The 22090-nt window shown below is 49.0% G+C and overlaps 1 protein-coding gene across 10 annotated transcripts in view; it reads right to left on the bottom strand.

Annotated features, from left to right (window-relative positions):
• Nucleotides 1–22090, bottom strand: part of SLC41A3 (solute carrier family 41 member 3) — a 91655-nt gene that overhangs the window by 45565 nt on the left and 24000 nt on the right. For 8 of the 10 annotated variants that reach the window (XM_073231183.1, XM_073231187.1, XM_073231181.1 and 5 more), the window contains one exon: nt 7736–7843. The exons of the other annotated variants lie outside the window; for them this stretch is intronic. In XM_073231183.1, the coding sequence (XP_073087284.1) occupies nt 7736–7843 (108 nt within the window). The remainder of the gene's footprint in view (nt 1–7735; nt 7844–22090) is intronic. 10 annotated transcript variants of the gene reach the window in all.

Raw genomic sequence — 22090 nt, 5'->3', positions numbered from 1 at the left:
CCTTTTTTTTTTTTTTTTTTCCTGTTCCCTCTCTCATTGTTGCTGTTGTTGTTTTGGTATGGAGAGTGCTTTTTGGAAGTCTTAAAGGGGCAGGACAGGTCACTTAGAGCAGAGGCAGGGAATCTGGGGATCTCTGGGCACTCTAACCCCCTGGGCAGCAGGGAGCACAGAGGCCCCTTACGGAGAAAAATAGCCTCCAAGTCGCTCCCCCTCCAACGGGGCTCCATCATTTTGGAGGAGCAGCCCCAGTCAGGCCATGCCCACAGCAACAGGGGAGATAAACCCCATAGCAACTGGGCAGGAAGCAGAAGCCCTGTCTGCGCACAGCTGCACAGCACAAGCCACTAGAGGTCGCTATTCTTCCAGGAGAGGAAGGCCACAAACCAACAAGAAGGGAAGCTCTTCCAGCGGTCACTTGTACCAGCTCTGCAAACTATCTCTATCACCATAAAAAGGCAAAACTACAGGCAGACAAAGATCACAGAGACAACACTGAGAAGGAGACAGACCTAACCAGTCCTCCCGAAAAAGAATTCAAAATAAAAATCATGAACATGCTGACAGAGATGCAGAGAAAAATGCAAGAGCAATGGGATGAAGTCCGGAGGGAGATCACAGATGTCAGGAAGGAGATCACAGAAGTGAAACAATCCCTGGAAGGATTTATAAGCAGAATGGATAAGATGCAAGAGGCCATTGAAGGAATAGAAGCCAGAGAACAGGAACGTATAGAAGCTGACATAGAGAGAGATAAAAGGATGTCCAGGAATGAAACAACACTAAGAGAACTATGTGACCAATCCAAAAGGAATAATATTTGTATTATAGGGATACCAGAAGAAGAAGAAAGAGGAAAAGGGATAGAAAGTCTCTTTGAAGAAATAATTGCTGAAAACTTCCCCAAACTGGGGGAGGAAATAATCGAACAGACCATGGAATTACACAGAACCCCCAACAGAAACGATCCAAGGAGGACAACACCAAGACACATAGTAATTAAAATGGCAAGGATCAAGGACAAGAAAAGAGTTTTAAAGGCAGCTAGAGAGAAAAAGGTCACCTATAAAGGAAAACCCATCAGGCTAACATCAGACTTCTCGACAGAAACCCTACAGGCCAGAAGAGAATGGCATGATATACTTAATGCAATGAAACAGAAGGGCCTTGAACCAAGGATACTGTATCCAGCACGACTATCATTTAAATATGATGGTGGGATTAAACAATTCCCAGACAAACAAAAGCTGAGGGAATTTGCTTCCCACAAACCACCTCTACAGGGCATCCTACAGGGACTGCTCTAGATGGGAGCACCCCTAAAAAGAGCACAGAACAAAACACACAACATATGAAGAATGGAGGAGGAGGAATAAGAAGGGAGAGAAGAAAAGAATCTCCAGACAGTGTATATAACAGCTCAATAAGCGAGCTAAGTTAGGCAGTAAGATACTAAAGAAGGTAACCTTGAACCTTTGGTAACCATGAATCTAAAGCCTGCAATGGCAATAAGTACATATCCCTCAATAGTCACCCTAAATGTAAATGGACTTAATGCACCAATCAAAAGACACAGAGTAATAGAATGGATAAAAAAGCAAGACCCATATATATGCTGCTTACAAGAAACTCACTTTAAACCCAAACACAAGCATAGACTAAAAGCCAAGGGATGGAAAAACATATTTCAGGCAAACAACAGTGAGAAGAAAGCAGGGGTTGCAGTACTAATATCAGACAAAATAGACTTCAAAACAAAGAAAGTAACAAGAGATAAAGAAGGATACTACATAATGATAAAGGGCTCAGTCCAACAAGAGGACATAACCATTCTAAATATATATATGCACCCAATACAGGAGCACCAGCATATGTGAAGCAAATACTAACAGAACTAAAGAGGGAAATAGACTGCAATGCATTCATTTTAGGAGACTTCAACACACCACTCACCCCAAAGGATAGATCCACCGGGCAGAAAATAAGTAAGGACACACAGGCACTGAACAACACACTAGAACAGATGGACCTAACAGACATCTATAGAACTCTACATCCAAAAGCAACAGGATATACATTCTTCTCAAGTGCACATGGAACATTCTCCAGAATAGACCACATACTAGCTCACAAAAAGAGCCTCAGTAAACTCCAAAATATTGAAATTCTACCAACCAATTTTTCAGACCACAAAGGTATAAAAGTAGAAATAAATTCTACAAAGAAAAAAAAGGCTCACAAACACATGGAGGCTTAACAACATGCTACTAAATAATCAATGGATCAATGAACAAATCAAAATAGAGATCAAGGAATATACAGAAACAAATGACAACAACAGCACTAAGCCCCAACTTCTGTGGGACACAGCGAAAGCAGTCTTAAGAGGAAAGTATATAGCAATCCAGGAACACTTGAAAAAGGAAGAACAATCCCAAATGAATAGTCTAACATCACAATTATCAAAACTGGAAAAAGAAGAACAAATGAGGCCTAAAGTCAGCAGAAGGAGGGACATAATAAAGATCAGAGAAGAAATAAACAAAATTGAGAAGAATAAAACAATAGCAAAAATCAACGAAACCAAGAGCTGGTTCTTTGAGAAAATAAACAAAATAGATAAGCCTCTAGCCCAACTTATTAAGAGAAAAAGAGAATTAACACAAATCAACATAATCAGAAATGAGAATGGAAAAATCACGACAGACCCCACAGAAATACAAAGAATCATTAAAGACTACTATGAAAACCTATATGCCAACAAGCTGGAAAACCTAGAAGAAATGGACAACTTCCTAGAAAAATACAACCTCCCAAGACTGACCAAGGAAGAAACACAAAAGTTAAACAAACCAATTACGAGCAAAGAAATTGAAACGGTAATCAAAAAACTACCCAAGAACAAAACCCCGGGGGCGGGTGGATTTACCTCGGAATTTTATCAGACACACAGAGAAGACATAATACCCATTCTCCTTAAAGTGTTCCAAAAAATAGAAGAAGAAGGAATACTCCCAAACTCACTCTATGAAGCCAACATCACCCTAATACCAAAACCAGGCAAAGACCCCACCAAAAAAGAAAATTACAGACCAATATCCCTGATGAATGTAGATGCAAAAATACTCAATAAAATATTAGCAAACTGAATTCAAAAATACATCAAGAGGATCATACACCATGACCAAGTGGGATTCATCCCAGGCATGCAATGATGGTACAACATTCGAAAATCCATCAACATCATCCACCACATCAACAAAAAGGACAAAAACCACATGATCATCTCCATAGATGCTGAAAAAGCATTCGACAAAATTCAACATCCATTCATGATAAAAACTCTCAACAAAATGGGCATAGAGGGCAAGTACCTCAACATAATAAATGCCGTATATGATAAACCCACAGCTAACATCATACTGAACAGCGAGAGGCTGAAAGCTTTTCCTCTGAGATTGGGAACAAGACAGGGATGCCCACTCTCCCCACTGTTATTCAACATAGTACTGGAGGTCCTAGCCACGGCAATCAGACAAAACAAAGAAATACTATGAATCCAGATTGGTAAAGAAGAAGTCAAACTGTCACTATTTGCAGATGACAGGATATTGTACGTAAAAAAACCCTAAAGACTCCACCCCTAAACTACTAGAACTGATATCAGAATACAGCAAAGTTGCAGGATACAAAATTAACACACAGAAATCTGTAGCTTTCCTATACACTAACAATGAACCAATAGAAAGAGAAAACAATTCCATTCACAATTGCATCAAAAAGAATAAAATACCTAGGAATAAGTCTAACCAAGGAAGTAAAAGACCTACACCCTGAAAATGATGACACTCTTAAGAGAAATTAAAGAGGTCACTAACAATTGGGAACTCATCCCATGCTCCTGGCTAGGAAGAATTAATATCATCAAAATGGCCATCCTGCCCACAGCAATATACAGATTCGATGCAATCCCTATCAAATTACCAACAGCATTCTTCAATGAACTGGAAAAAATAGTTCAAAAATTCATATGGAAACACTAAAGATTCCAAATAGCTAAAGTAATCCTGAGAAGGAAGAATAAAGTGGGGGGGGGGGGATCTTGCTCCCCAACTTCAAGCTCTACTACAAAGGCACAGTAATCAAGACAATTTGGTACTGGCACAAGAACAGACCCACAGACCAGTGGAACAGGATAGAGAGTCCAGATATTAACCCAAACATATATGGTCAATTAATATACGATAAAGGAGCCATGGACATACAATGGGGAAATGACAGTCTCTTCAACAGATGGTGCTGGCAAAACTGGACAGCTACATGTAGGAGAATGAAACTGGACCATTGTCTAACCCCATATATAAAAGTAAACTCAAAATGGATCAAAGACCTGAATGTAAGTCATGAAACCATTAAACTCTTGGAAAAAAACATAGGCAAAAACCTCTTAGACATAAACATGAGTGACCTCTTCTTGAACATATCTCCCCAGGCAAGGAAAGCAACAGCAAAAATGAACAAGTGGGACTATATCAAGCTGAAAAGCTTCTGTACAGCAAAAGACACCATCAATAGAACAAAAAGGAACCCTACAGTATGGGAGAATATATTTGTAAATGACAGATCCGATAAAGGCTTGACGTCCAAAATATATAAAGAGCTCACACGCCTCAACAAACAAAAAACAAATAATCCAATTTAAAAATGGGCAGAGGAGCTGAATAGACAGTTCTCTAAAGAAGAAATCCAGATGGCCAACAGGCACATGAAAAGATGCTCCACATCACTAATCATCAGAGAAATGCAAGTTAAAACCACAATGAGATATCACCTCACACCAGTAAGGATTGCCATCATGGAAAAGACAAACAACAACAAATGTTGGCGAGGTTGTGGAGAAAGGGGAACCCTCCTACACTGCTCGTGGGAATGTAAATTAGTTCAACCACTGTGGAAAGCAGTACGGAGGTTCCTCAGAATGCTCAAAATAGAAATACCATTTGACCCAGGAATTCTACTTCTAGGATTTTACCCTAAGAATGCAGCACTCCAGTTTGAAAAAGACAGATGCACCCCTATGTTTATCGCTGCACTATTTACAATAGTCAAGACATGGAAGCAACCTAAGTGTCCATCAGTAGATGAATGGATAAAGAAGATGTGGTACATATACACAATGGAATATTACTCAGCCATAAGAGAAAAACAGATCCTACCATTTGCAACAACATGAATGGAGCTAGAGGGTATTATGCTCAGTGAAATAAGCCAGGTGGAGAAAGACAAGTACCAAATGATTTCACTCATATGTGGAGTATAAGAACAAAGGAAAACTGAAGGAAAACAGTAGCAGAATCACAGAACCCGGGTATGGACTAACAGTTACCAAAGGGAAAGGGACTGAGGAGGATGGGTGGGAAGGGAGGGATAAGGGCCGGGAAAAAGAAAGAGGGCATTACGATTAGCATGTATAGTGCATGGGGGGCATGGGGAGGGCTGTGCAACACAGAGAAGACAAGTAGTGATTTTACAGCATCTTACTACGCATATGGACAGTGACTGTGAAGCGGTATGTGGCGGGGACTTGGTGAAGGGGGGAGCCTAGTAAACATAATGTTCTTCACGTAATTGTAGATTAATGATACCAAAAGAAAAAAAAAGAAAAAAAAACTAAGATATGATCAAAGGAGGGATAAGGAGGAAAAAGGGGCATTACGATTAGCACACATAATGTGGGGGGTGCGCAAGGGGAGGCAGTATAACAGAGAAGAGAAGTAGTGATTCTGTAGCATTACTATACTGATGGACAGTGACTGTAATGGGGTATGTGGTGGGGACTTGATAATGGGGGGTGTCTAGTAACTATAATGTTGCTCATGTAACTGTAGATTAATTATACCAAAAAAAAACCTAAGATAAGATTATTGTAGAAAAGTATTTAAAATGCAGTTAAACCTTATGAAATAAAAATGTTAACACCTGAAATGCCACCATGGCAGAGACGCACCAACAGTTTTCCCAAACATTGACCAATAGTCACACATATGTGTGTGCACTCGCATGCATGTGTGTCTGTATCTGCATATTTTCAGCTGTGAAAAACATTTCAATGTCCTACAGGGCTCTAAATGATCTGGCCCCATGTGTTAGTCCCCCATCACTGCTGTAACAAATGATCTCACGTTCACAGCTTAACACAACAGAAAGGCGTTTTCTTATAGTTCAGGAGGCCAGGAGTCTGAAACGAGTCTTACGGAGCACCAACAGGGCCTTCCTCCTTCTGGAAGCTTTAGGGAGAACCTGTTTCCTCCCCTTTCCTGCAGGCAGTATGCCACTTTTTGGCTCCTTGCTCTTACCCCATCTTCAAAGCCAAGTGCATAGCACCTTCCCTCTCTGACTCTGCTTCCCTCACATGGCCTTTCTCTTCTGTCTCAAATATCCCCTCACCTCCCTCTTATAAGGACCCTTGAGATGCACCCACCTGAATCACCCATGATAATGTCCCACATCAAGGACCTTAATTTAATCACACCTGCAAAGAGCTCCTCCATAAAGGGAACATTCACAGGTTCCACGTATTAGCATATAGATATATCTTCAAGTGCTGCAATGTAGCTGACCACCCTCACCTATCTCTCCAGGCAGCCCCAACCCCTCACCTGCAGATTCCACCTACACTGCTCTGTTTCTTGAACACACCACACCTCCTCTTGCCACAGGCCCTTTTCATATACTGGATGTCAGATGGGCATCAGAGGAGAGAGAAACTATTCTGCATCATGGAAAACAGAGAACATTGGTTCCTGAAATAGCCAGGAGGGGTGCAGAGTGAAAAGGTAAGAAGCTGTGTTTATTAGAGAGCCCAGAAGACACCTCCAGTGATGGGGCACTGGAGGGCCATTCCAGAGGACAAACTCCCCTAAAAGAGATCACTTCCATGGTGACGTAAATTCTCCATCTTCTCTACAAAACCCTCCAGTAAGCCTGCACTGCTCATGTTGGCTTCCTTCCATGGGAATGCGTGGAGCTGGGCTCAGGGTCCAGTGGCTCTGGGGTTACCAGGGCACAAGGACACAGAGACCTCCTGCCATCAGGTTAAAGGAGACACCGTGGCCCAGGGATTGGGCAGGCTGGGAAGGGTAACTGGGTAGAGACACCGTGGCCCAGGAGCTGGGCAGGCCAGAAGGGGTGACCAGGTAGGGACACTGTGGCCCAGGTGGGAGGCGGGGAGGCGTGATGGGGTAGAGACACCGTGGCCCAGGGGCTGGGCAGCCCAGGAGGGATGACCGGGTAGAGATGCTGTGGCCCAGGTGGGAGGCTGGGAGGGGTGACCAGGTAGAGATGCTGCGGCCCAGGGGCTGGGCGGGCAAGGAGGGGTGACTAGGTAAACACTGTGGCCCAGGGGCTGGGCAGGCTGGGAGGGGTGACTGGGTAGGTGCCGTGGCCCAAGGGCTGGGCAGACTGGGAGGGGTGACCGGGTAGAGCCCATGGCCCAGGAGCTGGGCGGGCCAGGAGGGGTGACCAGATAGAGATGCTGTGGCCCTGGGGCTGGGCAGGCCGGGAGGGGTGACTGGGTAGGGCCTGTGGCCCAGGTGGGAGGCCGGGAGGCATGACTGGGTGATCACCATGACAGAATAAACTCGTCCACACTCCTCTTTTCAGAGAGTCCCTCTACCTGCCTGAGCTGTGAGGGGTGACTCGGTGGTGCAGTTGTGACCGTTCCCAGGTGTCCACTTACAGCTGTGGAGAGGCGTGATGCCAGCGTCATCTCCAGATTCCCTTTCAGGCCCACCAGGGGCGGCACCAGCGTCAACAGGTCTTTAACTTCCACAAACACAGGCCAGTGCTGGTGGGAGAGAAAAGGAGATCAATCCAAACACGCAGACTGGTGCACCCTGGAAACTTCTAGAGCTAATCTTCAGCAAGTAACTGCCACTGACTCCCTAAGAAATGAACATGTAGTTTCCTAAATGGCTTTAAACTAAATACAAAATGATGATGAGGCTGTGAGATTTTAATACTGTCCAGTATTAACAGCACTAGTGGCCTCAGTGAGTCCCTATCTTTCTCTGGCCCTCAGCAGCTGGGAAAAGTGGGAGCCAGGTTGGTCCAGCCTACAGACACGTTTTGTCTACTGCACGCAATGTGTTTGTACGAATGGGGAGGAGTCAAGTTTCAAAGTCAGGGCATTTCTCATGAACTGGGAGAGCTGGAAGACCAGCTGGGGCCGGGTGGCCCTGCTTTATCAGGGCAGAGATGCTCCACTGCACCCAGACCAAGGGTGGGTGGCCCCAGAGCACCACGCAGGGGCTCTGGGTTTGGCAAAACAGGTGGGAGGTGTCTCTATCTAGGTCTCTGTTAAACGTTAAAAATAAAAATGTTAAGGACACTAACAAATGGGACCTCATCCCATGCTCCTGGCTAGGAAGAATTAATATTGTCAAAATGACCATTCTGCCTAAAGCAATCTACAAATTCAATGCAATCCCTATCAAAACACCAACAGCATTCTTCAATGAACTGGAACAAATAGCTCTAAAATTCATATGGAACCACCAAAGACCTTGAATAGCCAAAGCAATCCTGAGAAGGAAGAATAAAGTAGGGGGATCTTGCTCCCCAACTTCAAGCTCTACTACAAAGCCACAGTAATCAAGACAATTTGGTACTGGCACAAGAACAGACCCACAGACCAGTGGAACAGGATAGAGAGTCCAGATGTTAATCCAAACACATATGGTCAATTAACATATGATAAAGGAGCCATGGACATACAATGGGGAAATGACAGTCTCTTCAACAGATGGTGCTGGCAAAACTGGACAGCTACATGTAAAAGAATGAAACTGGATCACTGTCTAACCCCATACACAAAAGTAAATTCGAAATGGATCAAAGACCTGAATGTAAGTCATGAAACCATAAAACTCCTAGACAAAAACATAGGCAAAAATCTCTTGGACATAAACATGAGCAACTTCTTCATGACCATATCTCCCCAGGCAAGGGAAACAAAAGCAAAAATGAACAAGTGGGACTATATCAAGCTGAAAAGCTTCTGTACAGCAAAGGACACCATCAATAGAACAAAAAGGTACCCTACAGCATGGGAGAATATATTCATTAATGACAGATCCGATAAAGGGTTGACATCCAAAATATATAAAGAGCTCACACACCTCAACAAACAAACAAAAAATAATCCAATTAAAAAATGGGCAGAGGAGCTGAACAGACAGTTCTCCAAAGAAGAAATTCAAATGGCCCACAGACACATGAAAAGATGCTCCATATCGCTAGTCATCAGAGAAATGCAAATTAAAACCACAATGAGATATCATCTCACACCAGTAAGGATGGTTACCATCCAAAAGACAACAACAACAAATGTTGGTGAGGTTGTGGAGAAAGGGAAACCCTCCTACACTGCTGGTGGGAATGTAAATTAGTTCAACCATTGTGGGAAGCAGTATGGAGGTTCCTCAAAAAGCTCAAAATAGACATACCATTTGACCCAGGAACCCCACTTCCAGGAATTTACCCTAAGAATGCAGCAGCCCAGTTTGAAAAAGACATTTGCACCCCTATGTTTATGGCAGCACTATTTACAATAGCCAAGAAATGGAAGCAACCTAAGTGTCCATCAGTAGATGAATGGATAAAGAAGATGTGGTACATATACACAATGGAATATTATTCAGCCATAGAAAGAAAACAAATCCTACAATTTGCAACAACATGAATGGAGCTAGAGGGTATTATGCTCAATGAAATAAGCCAAAGTACGAAGTGATTTCACTCATCTGTGGAGTATAAGAAAAAAGAAAAAACTGAAGGAACAAAACAGCAGCAGACTCACAGAACCCAAGGATGGACTAACAGTTAGCAAAGGGAAAGTGACTGGGGAGGATGAGTGGGAAAGGAGGGATAAGAGGGGAAAAAATCGGGGCATTATGATTAGCATGTATAATGTGTGTGGGGGCACGGGGAGGGCTGTGTAACACAGAGAAGGCATCTTACTACACTGATGGACAGTGACTGTAATGGGGTTTGTGGGGGGGGCTTGGTGATGGGGGGAGACTAGTAAACATAATGTTCCTCAAAAACAAACAAATAAATAAAAATAAAAACAAAAATTTTAAATTTAAAAAAAGATGGAATGAAAGGGATACACATTTCAAAAAAGTTGGAAGAGAAAAATTTCTTTGTTAAATGAAAACTATTCCTATCTATTTAACATGCAATTACATTGCTGCCCCCACCGTCAATCAGTTCTTAATATCCCAATACTTGCTATTGACTTCATTACTTCCTGGCACCTGCACAGCTCTTCTTGGCTTTGGAATTCTGGATATAAAAACCTTCCTACTTTGTCAGGTAGGAGGCAGGAGGCCTGAGGCCTGGTCCCTGTTCCCCCAGACAGGGGCTGTGCAAAGATGTGTGAATCCACTAATCTCAGGGGACCCAAGAGAGTCATTCAAGATGCAGCTCAACAGAATGCCATACAGGGCCTGGAGGAAAGGCAGGAGGCCAGGCCCTTTTACGACTCCTTCATGCTCTCAGATCTAGGAAGAGGGCTGCTGTCATCAGTTCCCTCTCTCCTCAGTTTCTTTTACCTTAGCTACAAAGCTGTAAATCAGACTTCATTCCCAGCTCTGATGGTTATGGCTCTGCTCTCCCCTAAAAGTCCAGAAGAAAGCCATGTCACCAGGTAAGGAGGTGCCGCCATTAGCAGCATTCCCCATGACTCCCTGCTTTCCTGAGGCCTGTGGCCTCAGTGCTCTGTGCAGCTGTCCTGTTGGCCTGACATCCATGGGGCAGAGGGACGGGCTCCCCTGCAACTCAGGCACAGGCCCTCCAGAGATGCCCCTGGGTTCTGGCCTCCTCCGAGGTAGGCATCCACCACCCTGAGCAACCTCCCACCTCTGCCAGCTGATAAGCTCCCAGGCGCTCTTTCCTGGGACCTGGCCTGCACATGAGACCAAGTATCCACCAACCTAAAAGGAAAAATAAACCCTTCTCCCTGCCATGGAAGCCTCCGCGGTCTTCCTCTGTACCACTAAACCCTGCTGAGCTCACATCCTCACCCTCCTGACTCAAGCCCTGGCCCCTGCAGCACCCCTCTCCCTAGTGGAAGCAGTGACCTCCGGATGGGCGAATCCCACCGGCTCGCCTAACCTGCATTTTGCTGCTGTCTCAGCACCGTGGCACACGGCACCCCCACCAGCCCCAATTTCCCTCCACACCTCTGAGCTCTCTGTGCTGGCTTCCACGGCCGCCTTCCCTGAGCCTGTACCTCCTCTCTAACTACTCCATTTGGCCCCCACAGAGGGCTCCTCTTCCTCCTCCTGACCTCTTAATTTTTAAAAATTTAATGTAAAGGATTTTATCTCCTTTTGTCCAGGTGGCAAGACCCCACAATTAGAAATTTTGCCAAGGTCTAATAGTAGTCCTTGGTTCTTCAAAATGCACAGGCTTTCCGACTCCGGACAGGTCTCACGCTGACAACCTTGGGGCACTGACTCAACTGAACTACTAATGCGTTCTCAGGAAAATGCAGTCACTCTTTTTCAAGAGGCTTTGCGTTCCAGCCCCACAGCTGACAAGCTCCCTGTTACAGGCCAGGCTGAACCCCCACGGCAGGTTAGGTGGGCGCTTACTGCCCTGGGGCACACGCAGCCCCTGACCGACCCTCTCCCCGCTCTGGGTCCACCCTGGCTCTCCGATGTGCTTGCTGCCCACTGTACACCCCAGAGGTCAGGAGGCAGGCGGGGCAAACCCGGCCTTCCAATCCTGGCTCTCCTTTCTCCCTCTGTCCTCTCCCTTCCAAGGCTTCAGTCACCTTTCCCCACCTTCCCTACAGTCCATCTCCCAGTGGCCCGATGGGAGTGAAGAGCAGGACGTGACCTTCACACGGGGGCCCCATCCTCCCTGGGAGTGGCTGTGGGCTGGGGCACGACCATGGCCAAGGAAACCTGAAGAGGCATGTCTAGACACATTGGACTTCATACAACCACGAGGGGTTTATTCTGACTGGAAGGGTCATGCAGAAAAACAGAAGGACCCTGGATGCTGGGGACAGTTAATCCAGTGAGTTAACTGTGTGGAGCTGTCTGTGCTGCAGACTTCTTTACAGGGGTCACAGATGGTTCTTAGTCCCTTTGACACACTGGGCTCTGTGTTGGTGACACCTGGGGTCTCCCGCTCACAGCTGCCCAAGGGGCATTACACCTGCCTACCCAAGTGCTGCCAGAGCCCTGGACAGCCCATAGGCCCTCAGACCAGGATTCCAAATTTGACCCTCCTTGCATAGGGCCCCTTGCCCTGCTCCACGCACTGAGGTCCAGGCATCCTTCCTCCCTGCCAGCCAGGGCTTACTTAACCCCACATGTTCCCCAACATACTGACACCCAAGTCATTGTAATGGTCTTAAATCCCATCACCGCCCTCTCAAGCAATGCTTTAAAGACACCAGGTCTGGCTGATGCCCCCCTGTCCCTGGAGGGCTCTGAATCACAGCCATAGTCTCTTAGCTCCCTGCTGCAGTCTGGAGCATGTACCTGGATGTGTGGATGACCCTCCAGCTCATCTCTCACCCAGCTGCCAGGGTTCAGTTTATTACATAGTTATGACCATGCCAATTCCACGCCTGTGCATTTACCCAATAGATATGTATTGGGTAAAACACATACAAGTATATTCCTAGTAGTAGCAGGTCTCCAGAGCAGCCAAAACTAATCCGCAGTATTGGAGGTCCCAGGGATGGTTTCTGCTAGGCAGGGTGGGGCGGGGCCCACTGGGGGGCTGAGAAGGCTCTTGGCCCAGGTGTCACACAGGTGCATTCATCCTGAGGGCTCATCACACTGCATACTTAAGAGGTGTGCAATTTCTACACATCTGTGTTGTACTTCAAGAAAACAGATACATGATCTTTGTTTTAAGAATGACAACAAAATTGCACACAGTGCACAACTCCAGCTCCTGAGCAGAGCCGACAGAGCCCCCAGGCCTGCCCAGCACCCTGTCTCTGTGAGGGTGGCCACTCACCATCCTTACTCCTCGCAAATACCCACTCTCATCGGGCCATATATGTGCACACTGACCTCTTTGCCACGAATGTTTGCTGTTTCTCGTGTCATCAAGACATAGCTCTAACTGTCCTGCTAACTCTGGAGATTCTCTGACACCTCTAGGAAGAACGAACTGTTCCCACTTCCTTCACAGCAAACTCCACTCATTGCCTCTGATCCCTTACACTGATGATCTGATGAGCATCCTCCTGGCGCGCTAGGCTACAAAGGCCAGTGGGGCAAGGACAGGTCTGTTTCTGCTCCCACTGCAAAACAGGGCCAAGAGCAGCTGGCACAGAGCTCAACAAAATATGCTGAAAGAATGGATGCACAGCCAGATGGAGGAATGTGCTCAGCTTTCAGCTGCTCGAAGACAGGCACCCTATCTGCTTTAGCTCTGACTCCGTGAAAAGCGCGCACATACATCAAACAGCAATTAAAACCACCTTCGCTGTCTAGGGGCACACACTTGTGTACATAAAGCCCAAGAAGGCCAGCAAGGACCCAGAGACCTGATAACAGAGGCTTCCTCCAGGGACAAACTGAGACTGAGGGCTGTGGTCAAAGGGGACCTGACCTCAGCCACTGTATTTGTTTTATAGAAAAGAGAAACCTTTATATTTTCCTTGCATAACTGAAAGACACGTTTTAAAAAATATCTAACTGATACTCCGACTACTTACTGGTCCTCAATCCCTGAGCCCAACCACGGCCTGTACCCAGACCCCAGAAACACAAGACCCCCAGCACCAGAGTAGGCAGAGGCGGCACCTGACCAGAGCCCTCGGGGCCAGCCCACAAGGTGTCCCCCTCAGGGCTTGCATGTCCCGAGCCCCTGCGTGGGGCGGCCTGCTGCTCAGAGCAAGCACTGGCCTGGTACAGCTGGAACCAGGACGCCTGTGTGTACGGGCTTCCCTTTGGATCAGTGTTGGCAAGGCTGCATCCTGCACCGTGAGTGGCAGCGAGCAGGGAGTGGGTGGTGCGTGCCAAAAACCAAGCACACTTGAGCACTGTGAACCTCATGGCAGCTGGCATTGCCGCACCACCCCTGCAAAGTGGGGGAAGGAGTAGGTGATGCTTCCAGAACTGTGTTCTCTTCCCCCTGGCTGCCGGACCTCCTGCAGCAAATGGCTCAGGGCCCAAATTGCAGACAGGCTGCCCCAGGTATACTCCAGCCTGACTCCCAAGACACCTTCCTCTCGGTGCTGGCCTTCCAGGTGATGCCCTAATGCAGAGGTCAGGAAAGGCATGCCACCCCCTGGCTGGACTTCTGTTCCCCCTCCACAGACGGTCAGGCACAATCCCCAGCTGCTCTGTCCCCCACATCCCACCAGATCTTCCAGAATCTGCCAAGCTCTCCTGACTGACTGACAAACACCCACCCCCAGGCTGCAGCAACCAAGGGACACTAGTGGGATGGAGGGGCTCAAAGCCCTGCCCTGCAGGGGGTGGCCACGGAACCTCCAAAGGGGAGACTGAGGGCAGAGCGCCTCTGCTGCCCAGCCTAAGGGCATGGGCGGCAAGGTCCTGAGGCAGCCCCAGGCGCGAAGCTCTGAGGCAGGAGAGATGGGTATTTAGTCTCATGCCCAAATGAACAGTTTCCTTACAGCAAGCCGACCACTACACAATGAGCCACCCCAGCCTGGTGGCAGAAAGTGTCCCATCCACCCAGGTACACAATCAGAGGCCACCTGGGAGGCCTCATTCAGAGACCAGGGGACCAGGATGGGCCTTGACCAGTCCCTCTAACTCAGAGATGGGACGGGAAGGCTGGGCAGCCATCAGGAAGGAGGTGTTGTGTGCCCCAAGGAAGGTGGAGTACAGCTTGGGAGGTCTTCGTGGGCCAAGAAACTAAATTCAGGTTTGGTTTTACTAATTAAGAAGCCTATTATATAGTACGAGCCCATATATTTATATGTTTATATATTCTTGATAGATACACACAATGTTGACAAAGATTATGGACGCCATCCCTTCTTCACTGAGGGCTATTTTCTAGTTTTTCTAAAATAACACACAGACTCTCTAAGAAACGTCCAGGTGGAAAGAGCAAGCCTTAGTGACTCCAACATTATCTGGGCCACCCCAGGGCATAAAGAGACCAGGAGCAGCCAACACCAGAGTGTACGCTCGCTTTGGGGTCTCCCAGCAAAGGCCTCTACCTGAGACCACTTCATGCCCTAACTCGCCTGGACCCCCAGCCGGGGCTCTGGACCTTGTCCCCCCTCTGGTGAGCCCCATGGAGATCCTGGGGGCTGGAGGGAGCAGTGCCCATGCACTCGGCCACCCATCCCCCCAACCCCGCAAGGTGAGAGTGCTCACCAGCTGTCTACGGATGGGGAAACTGAGGCAGGGGGGGCCAATGCAGTCCCTCAGTGAGTGAGCAAATGGCAGAGCCAGGATTCGAACCCCTCTAGGCCCTGCCTAACAAGTCTGCACTTCCTGGGAGGAAAACAGTTTGAGCTTCCTGGTCTAATGTGGCTCATACAGGCCTCAGATGGTGTAATCAGAAGCTTCTGTGAATCTCAGATGCTGAGCTCTCCAGAGGACCCTTATGCTCACACCGCTGAGCAAGGGACCCCTGGGCACTGAGGTCAGGCTCAGGGCTGTGGCCCCTCTTGCACCCACATCCTGTCCTGTGATGCCCAGGGACCCCGGTATAGCCGCCCAGGCCCACACTGCCCCACAGACGCTCAGTACGCACTTGGACAGTGTTCATCAGCAGGCCGGCGGCCAGCGTGCCCAAGCCTGAGAGCAGAATGGGCACCACAGTCTGGCATGCAATCGTGAAGACAGTCTCAGGGAAGACCCCGTGGGGGGACCGAGTGAGCTCACAGCTGAAGCCTCGCAGCTTCTTGCCCTGAAAGCGAAACTCCAAATTCAGCTGGGTGACCACCATGCTCAAGCCGTTGGCCACCTTCCCAGGAGCGAGATGTCAGGCCTCGGGAGACCGCTGTCCTCCGTCCTCCTCACCGTACCAGGAGATGTTTCCTAAGAAGTCCACACAGGTAGGTTGGCCAGGGGTACCGGCCCACGGAGGGTTCTCGGACTGCCCCTCAGCAAGGTGCCAGGGCAAACGAGTGTGGAGCCAAGGCCTGGGTGTCTCAGTGCCTCATGCAGGGATCCAGCCAGCTATGCTGTGTCCACTCCCTGCAGACCAGTGCTCCTCAGAGAGTGGCTGTGGCTGGCTGGGACCTCCCTCAGCTGGCCTGCCACAGGAGGCTCACTGCTTCTTAGAGCGGCCTTGACAGTGACCACTTGTCCAGCCCACACTGGCTCAAGCTGTAACCAGACAAACAGAGCCACAGGGAGGTCTGGCCTCGCTGAGTGCCATGGGTAGGCCTGCCCGCCTCAGCCCACATGCTGGGAGCTGCCTCTACTCTTGGCAGAGAAGGGCCTGGGGAAATCTGTGTGTGAAGGACCCACTACTCAGGCTGGGCCTACAACCCCGAGGAGTTTTATTCCTCAAGGTCAAGAGGGCTAAGGGTCCCCTAGAAAGAAGCCATAGTCTGTGGTCACCTTGACTTCAGTGTCCAAGAGCCCATGGCCACATGAAGAAGCTGGACCCCATGGCAGAAAAGCAGCCCTGTTCTCACGTACCCAGGAAGCCTGTAAAGGCGCTTCCAGAAGGACCCCATTCTCATCCACCACAAAGGTCAGATTAGCTCTGATGCCCTTCTGACCTCCTATCCCAGAGGAGACAGGGCTGGGGTGTCACCTTGGCTCCCAGGGATTCTGTTGCTGGGCATGTCCACTGTGCACCCCACAGGTACCAGGAACAGAACACCCAGGCTGGAGGGCGGGCCACAGCAGGGGTCAGGGTCATAACCAGAAGCCCAGAGCTGCGGGTTGGATACACATCATCTACCGACCCCTGGTCTGGGCCTCGCTGCTGCTCCTGTCCCCACACCAAGGCCTCTTGAGCTCCTCAGCTGGCTCCCCTGTGGAATAGTCTACCCCACACCCAAGCTCCATGTCCGAGGCCTAGAGTTCACAGGCCTCACCAGTCTAAATTCTACGGACCTCCCCCAGCCTACCCCTTCCTCACTGACTTCAGCCAAACTTCTCCTCCAGCCCCCAGATGTGCCTCTCCCTCCATCTTTTCTCACAACATCCCTTCAATCATTCATTCAGCAGATATTCTGAGCATCTCCTAGGAGCCAGACATAATAAGGTCCCATTGAGAGCTGGAGTTCCCGTCTCCTCACCTTCATTCTGTGACTGCTGGACCAGTGGAACACAGCAGAAGAGACCAGCTCTGGGCCCAGATCCTTAGACACTGACAATTTCCACTTCCCATCTCCTGAGATACTTGTGCTTAAAACCCAGACACTGTGCTGTGAGGAAGCCCCAGCGGTCACATGCAGGGGCCACATGCGGCTGTTCCAGCCAACAGTGCCGGCCACAGTTCCGGTCCACAGCCAGCAGCAACTGTCATGGCTGAGAGAGGACTTCCGTGGACTGGGTACAGTGCCTAGCAAGCCGCCCCAGTGGATGCTGCGCCCAGCAGACAGCCATCTCACCAGGCCTGGCTCATACTGCAGACTTGTGAACAAACCAAAGGAGTAGCTTTAAACAAGCCACCAAATTTTGGTGTGGTTTGTTGCACAGCAGTAGATAACTGGGACATGTGGGGAACCTCATCCCCACCCTTGACTCTACCCACCTCTGATAAACCAACTCCCAACCCTCCCTCTGCAGCCCAGACCTCTCACTTGAGCTTTCAGACTGGATCTGACCCCTTGTGGAGAGGGACAAGGGATTCTGAAGCTGCAATCTTCAGAGCAAGGAAAACGACTCATTGATTTACTCTACAAATTAGTATTCAGGGTGCAATATTTGCCAGACTCTGGTCTGAGTGCTGTGGTACACCTGTTAGCTGAATAAGGTGGGTTTAGAACCTACCAGTGCAGTAGGTAACCATCAAAACAAAAGTCTCATTATGACCTGTGGTAAGAGTTCTGAAGGAACCCAAGGATGATGAGAGCAGAGAGCCGACCAATTACACAGGGTGTGCAGTGAGTGAGAACGAATGAACAAAGCCACAAATTAATGATATGTCCCGGCTCCCTTTGTACAGTTATCCATGCTTCTCAGCGCTCCTCCACCCTGAATCACGTTCCATCAAGCACCAGACTCTCAAAATATCTCTGGGACATTCACCAGGAAGCAAAATTGTGGGTTTTTTTTTTTTTGCAATCAAGGGGACAAAGGCCCTGGGAGGCTGCCCAAGATCACACCCCAAGTCAGTATCAGAGGCAGGCCTAAGACCCTCCCCTCCTGACTCCCAGGCAGCCTGTCTCCACTGCCCTCCCCACTGTCCACTCCCTGCCTTACATGGTTTGGGCCCATTTGTTCAAACAAGAGTCTGAACCAGCAGAAGGCTGAGGGAAATGGCCTGTTTCTGAGAAAAGAGTTGCGGAAGTTAGCTGGTTTAAAGGAGACAACTGGTTTAAGACAGAACCGCACTCAGTTAGTCTGGTTTCTCTGGACACTGAACACACTGCTCCCAACACACACAGCTGGAGGGGCCCCCCTGGCAAGCTAGCACTTTTTTCTGACTTCAGCAACTCTTGTGATTTCTTATAGTTTTGAATGTTGTCAAAAATAACACAATATATCCATATACTGTGGGTCCCTGGGCCATTCTCATCAGTACAGAAGATACAGAAATAGGTACCATTTATATAATTCCACGTAGAAAAAGATTCCTGACTAAGCAAGTTATAAATCATTAGAAAACTGTTTACAGTTTTTGTTTTAAAAAATCATGTAAGAATTAAGATAAACATACACACACATACATTCAAGCAGTGAAAAGTTCAGGATATACACCAAAAATGGTGAAAGCGGTTACCTTTAATGGGTAGAATTATAAGTGACCTTTTATAATTTTCTGTACAGTTTACTGTGATTATTCACCTTTATAACCACCAAAACACCAACTGTCATAAAAAATAAATAAAAGATGTCATTACATGAGAAAAACTACTTTCCTATTCAATTTGAGAACAAAGTATATCAACATAACTTATTGGGTCATAATCCAGAAAATCAAGAATGTGATTTTAAAAATAGTTCATTAGCACACTGGATAATCTCAAAGAGCTTGAACTGGATTCCACTGGGCAGCAGTGGAATCTGGGTCAAGCATCAGGTGTTTTGTGGGGAAGAACTTGAATGAGTGTCCCCCTGCCACGGGCCTCTAACCCACCCACAGCCCCACAACAGAAGGGCTGGGACTGCATTAGCGGTTCTCAGGCCACTGTGCCATCAGACCCACCTGGAGCCTAGGCCTCAGCCAGGCCAACAAACCAGAATCCCTGGGCCTAGGGCATAGGAGCCACTCACCCACTCCAACCCTCTTGATATTAGGGAGCTGTCTATTCAAGATGGTTGGCAGGGTCTATACACGGGTTCAGCAGGTGGCTTTGGAATGCACGTGGGCCACTCCTAGCTTTCATTTCTGATTCTTCAGTGGGAACTGGTTATTTTCTCAGGAGCACACCTTCCAAATGTCCTCCCACTCCATTCACTGGTCCCCTCAAGCCTGGGCTGGTTCTGAGCCAGTCATTCTGAAAGGTCCAAATTCTTCCCTATCCTGTTAAGACCTCAGATCAAGCCAGTTACATTTTCAGTAACGGGAAAGGTTCTTTTCTATTTTCTGCCTCTGATGTGGCTGGCAGAACCCACCCACAGGTAAAAGGAGGGCTGGGAGCAGTCACTCCGACCTGCAGCTGGCCTGCTCTTCTGAGCGTCTCCCTTGTGTCGCTCAGGGCTGTTCAGCGTCCTCTCCTCAGAGGGGCCTCCCTCTCCAAGGCTGAGGTATGGAGGCTTTGTTTCCCTCTCCGCTGTCTACGCTGACTTACGCACCGGCTGTGTCTCTCCTGCATGACTGTGATGGCCAAGAACAGGGCCTGGCTGCACAAGGTCCCCTGTTCAAGGGGACTGGGCACAGCTCCTGCGTATTGCTGAGCAGCGGGCTTTCCAGCCATGCAACTATTCAAACAAGCCAGTCACACCCTCCCATGGGAACCAGGGCACCTCCACCCACTGTTACTACAAAGCCTGCCTACCACAGTCTGTGTGTGCGGTAGGAGTGTCCTCCTGCCCCAGGCTTGGGTACGGGTGCCTGATAAACCCTGGGACCTCATCTGTCCAGTGCTGGGGTCATGTGTCCAGCCTTCTCCTCTCACTGGGCTGCGAATCCATCCCTCACCACAGGGTGAAGAGCAGGTGACCACAGCAGTTGGCACTGTGAGCAGGCCACCCAACCCTGACAGGGACACTGGTCAGCTCCTCTAACTGCACTCTGCTGACTGACTAGCCCCTGATGTGGCAACGGCCGCCTGGATGGAGCCACCAACTGCAGGCCGGGCTGCGCGCACATCAGCCACTCGGCATCCCACTGTCTCCTCGGGCATGGCCATCTCCTCCCGCCTGAAGTGCCACCTGGCCCCCACGGCAAGAACTGCCGTTGACACCATGCCCTGGTGAGGTGCCTCTGGGTGCTGCCCACGCCTGGGAGGTGACCTCTGGCTCTCCTGCCACAAACTGGCTCGGCAAAAAGGGGCCCTCTGGGACATCTGTCTCCTCAATGAAAACACTGACGCAGCCCAATGTAAGCTGACACAGGGACTTAAAGGGCTGAATTGGTCATACAAGGTCTACTTAGTGAAGGGATGACTGCTGCACTGCTTCTCCTTTTAAAAGTCCAATTTTCCTGTTCTTAAACGTGGAAAGGGTATCAGAGAGGATAACCACAACCTTAATGCTGTGGCCCCATCTGCTGAGCCCCAAGCCCAGTCTCCAGTGTCCCTGAGACGGCTGCCTCACCCAGTCAGCAACCTGTCTCTGGGCTGCAACTGCACATGAGACCAGTACGTCCTGTTCAGTGCCTATTCCAGCAGCCTCAGCTGCAGCCGGCCTTCAGCTTGGAGGGGCCGCAGCGCGCTGTCCTGGACTACCCATGGCATCTCGGCCACTTTGCCATCACAGTCTTCCTGGCAAGACCCCAGCAGCAGGTACCTTTCCGCAGCAGCACAGGGCTGCCGTCACACTGATGCCATCCTCCAGGGAGACTAGCTGACACATCCATGAAGGACCTCCAAACAGAAAGGAGATCCCCCATGAGGGTGGGGCAAGGCCTTCCACCTCAGTCAAATTCCGGAAAATCATTTGGCAAACTGAGGGCAACCCCATCCTTGACACTGTCAAGAAAGAGCCATTGACTTGTCAGGACCCACAGTGTTAACAAATCACAACATCGTTAGGCCCTTTTTGGATTCTGGAGGTGACAGTCCTTGTGCACGAATTTCACTGGTGTCCATGTGTGCTGTCACTTGCAAAGCAGCCTGTCTCGAGGGGACACATCCAACAAAAGGCTCAGGAACTGTCTGAATGAAGCCAAGAGACTCTGCCAGCAGCTTAGAGACCCCTGGACTGAAAGAGCTTTAGCAACCTCCTCTGCTACCTCCTGGAGTGTCTGGACCACCTACAGCATCTGTAAATTGCCCAGGGGCTTCAGATGCAAGAAAGTTCTCTCCCTGCCTGCATCTACACTAGGAGAGCAGCAAGTGCCAGCTGCCTATCAAGCTACTCCAGAAAGGGAGGCTCTCATGGGTACTGGCCTGTGATCCTCTGCACCCAGCTGTCCACAGAGCCCCAGGAGATACAGCTACTGGGCGTCAGTATAGGATGCAGCCAAGCCTCGGCCCTCTGGCTCCCGCCCCATGCTCAGCCCCTTCCCGGATGCCACAGGAGGCCACCCCTCCCCCAGGCCCCTTGGCTGAGAGGGGAGCCCTCTTGAGTACTCGAGAGAATGGCAGTGGAGTCTGAGCACTGCAGGGGTGGTAGCTCCCCACACCACAGGATGGGGCACAGTGCAATGTCCATGTCCCTGATAAAGGCATGACGCCCCAATGCCCAGCATGAGTGACGGAATGCTGGGCAGCCACATTTGCACCCGCGCCCTGGCTGGCAAATGGTCCATTTGCACCTTCTACAAACCCCCGGGCCACTGC

This window comes from Manis javanica, chromosome 3, assembly GCF_040802235.1.
Source record: "Manis javanica isolate MJ-LG chromosome 3, MJ_LKY, whole genome shotgun sequence".
Classification (NCBI taxonomy): domain Eukaryota; kingdom Metazoa; phylum Chordata; class Mammalia; order Pholidota; family Manidae; genus Manis; species Manis javanica.
This window is presented reverse-complemented; position numbering and strand designations above follow the sequence as displayed.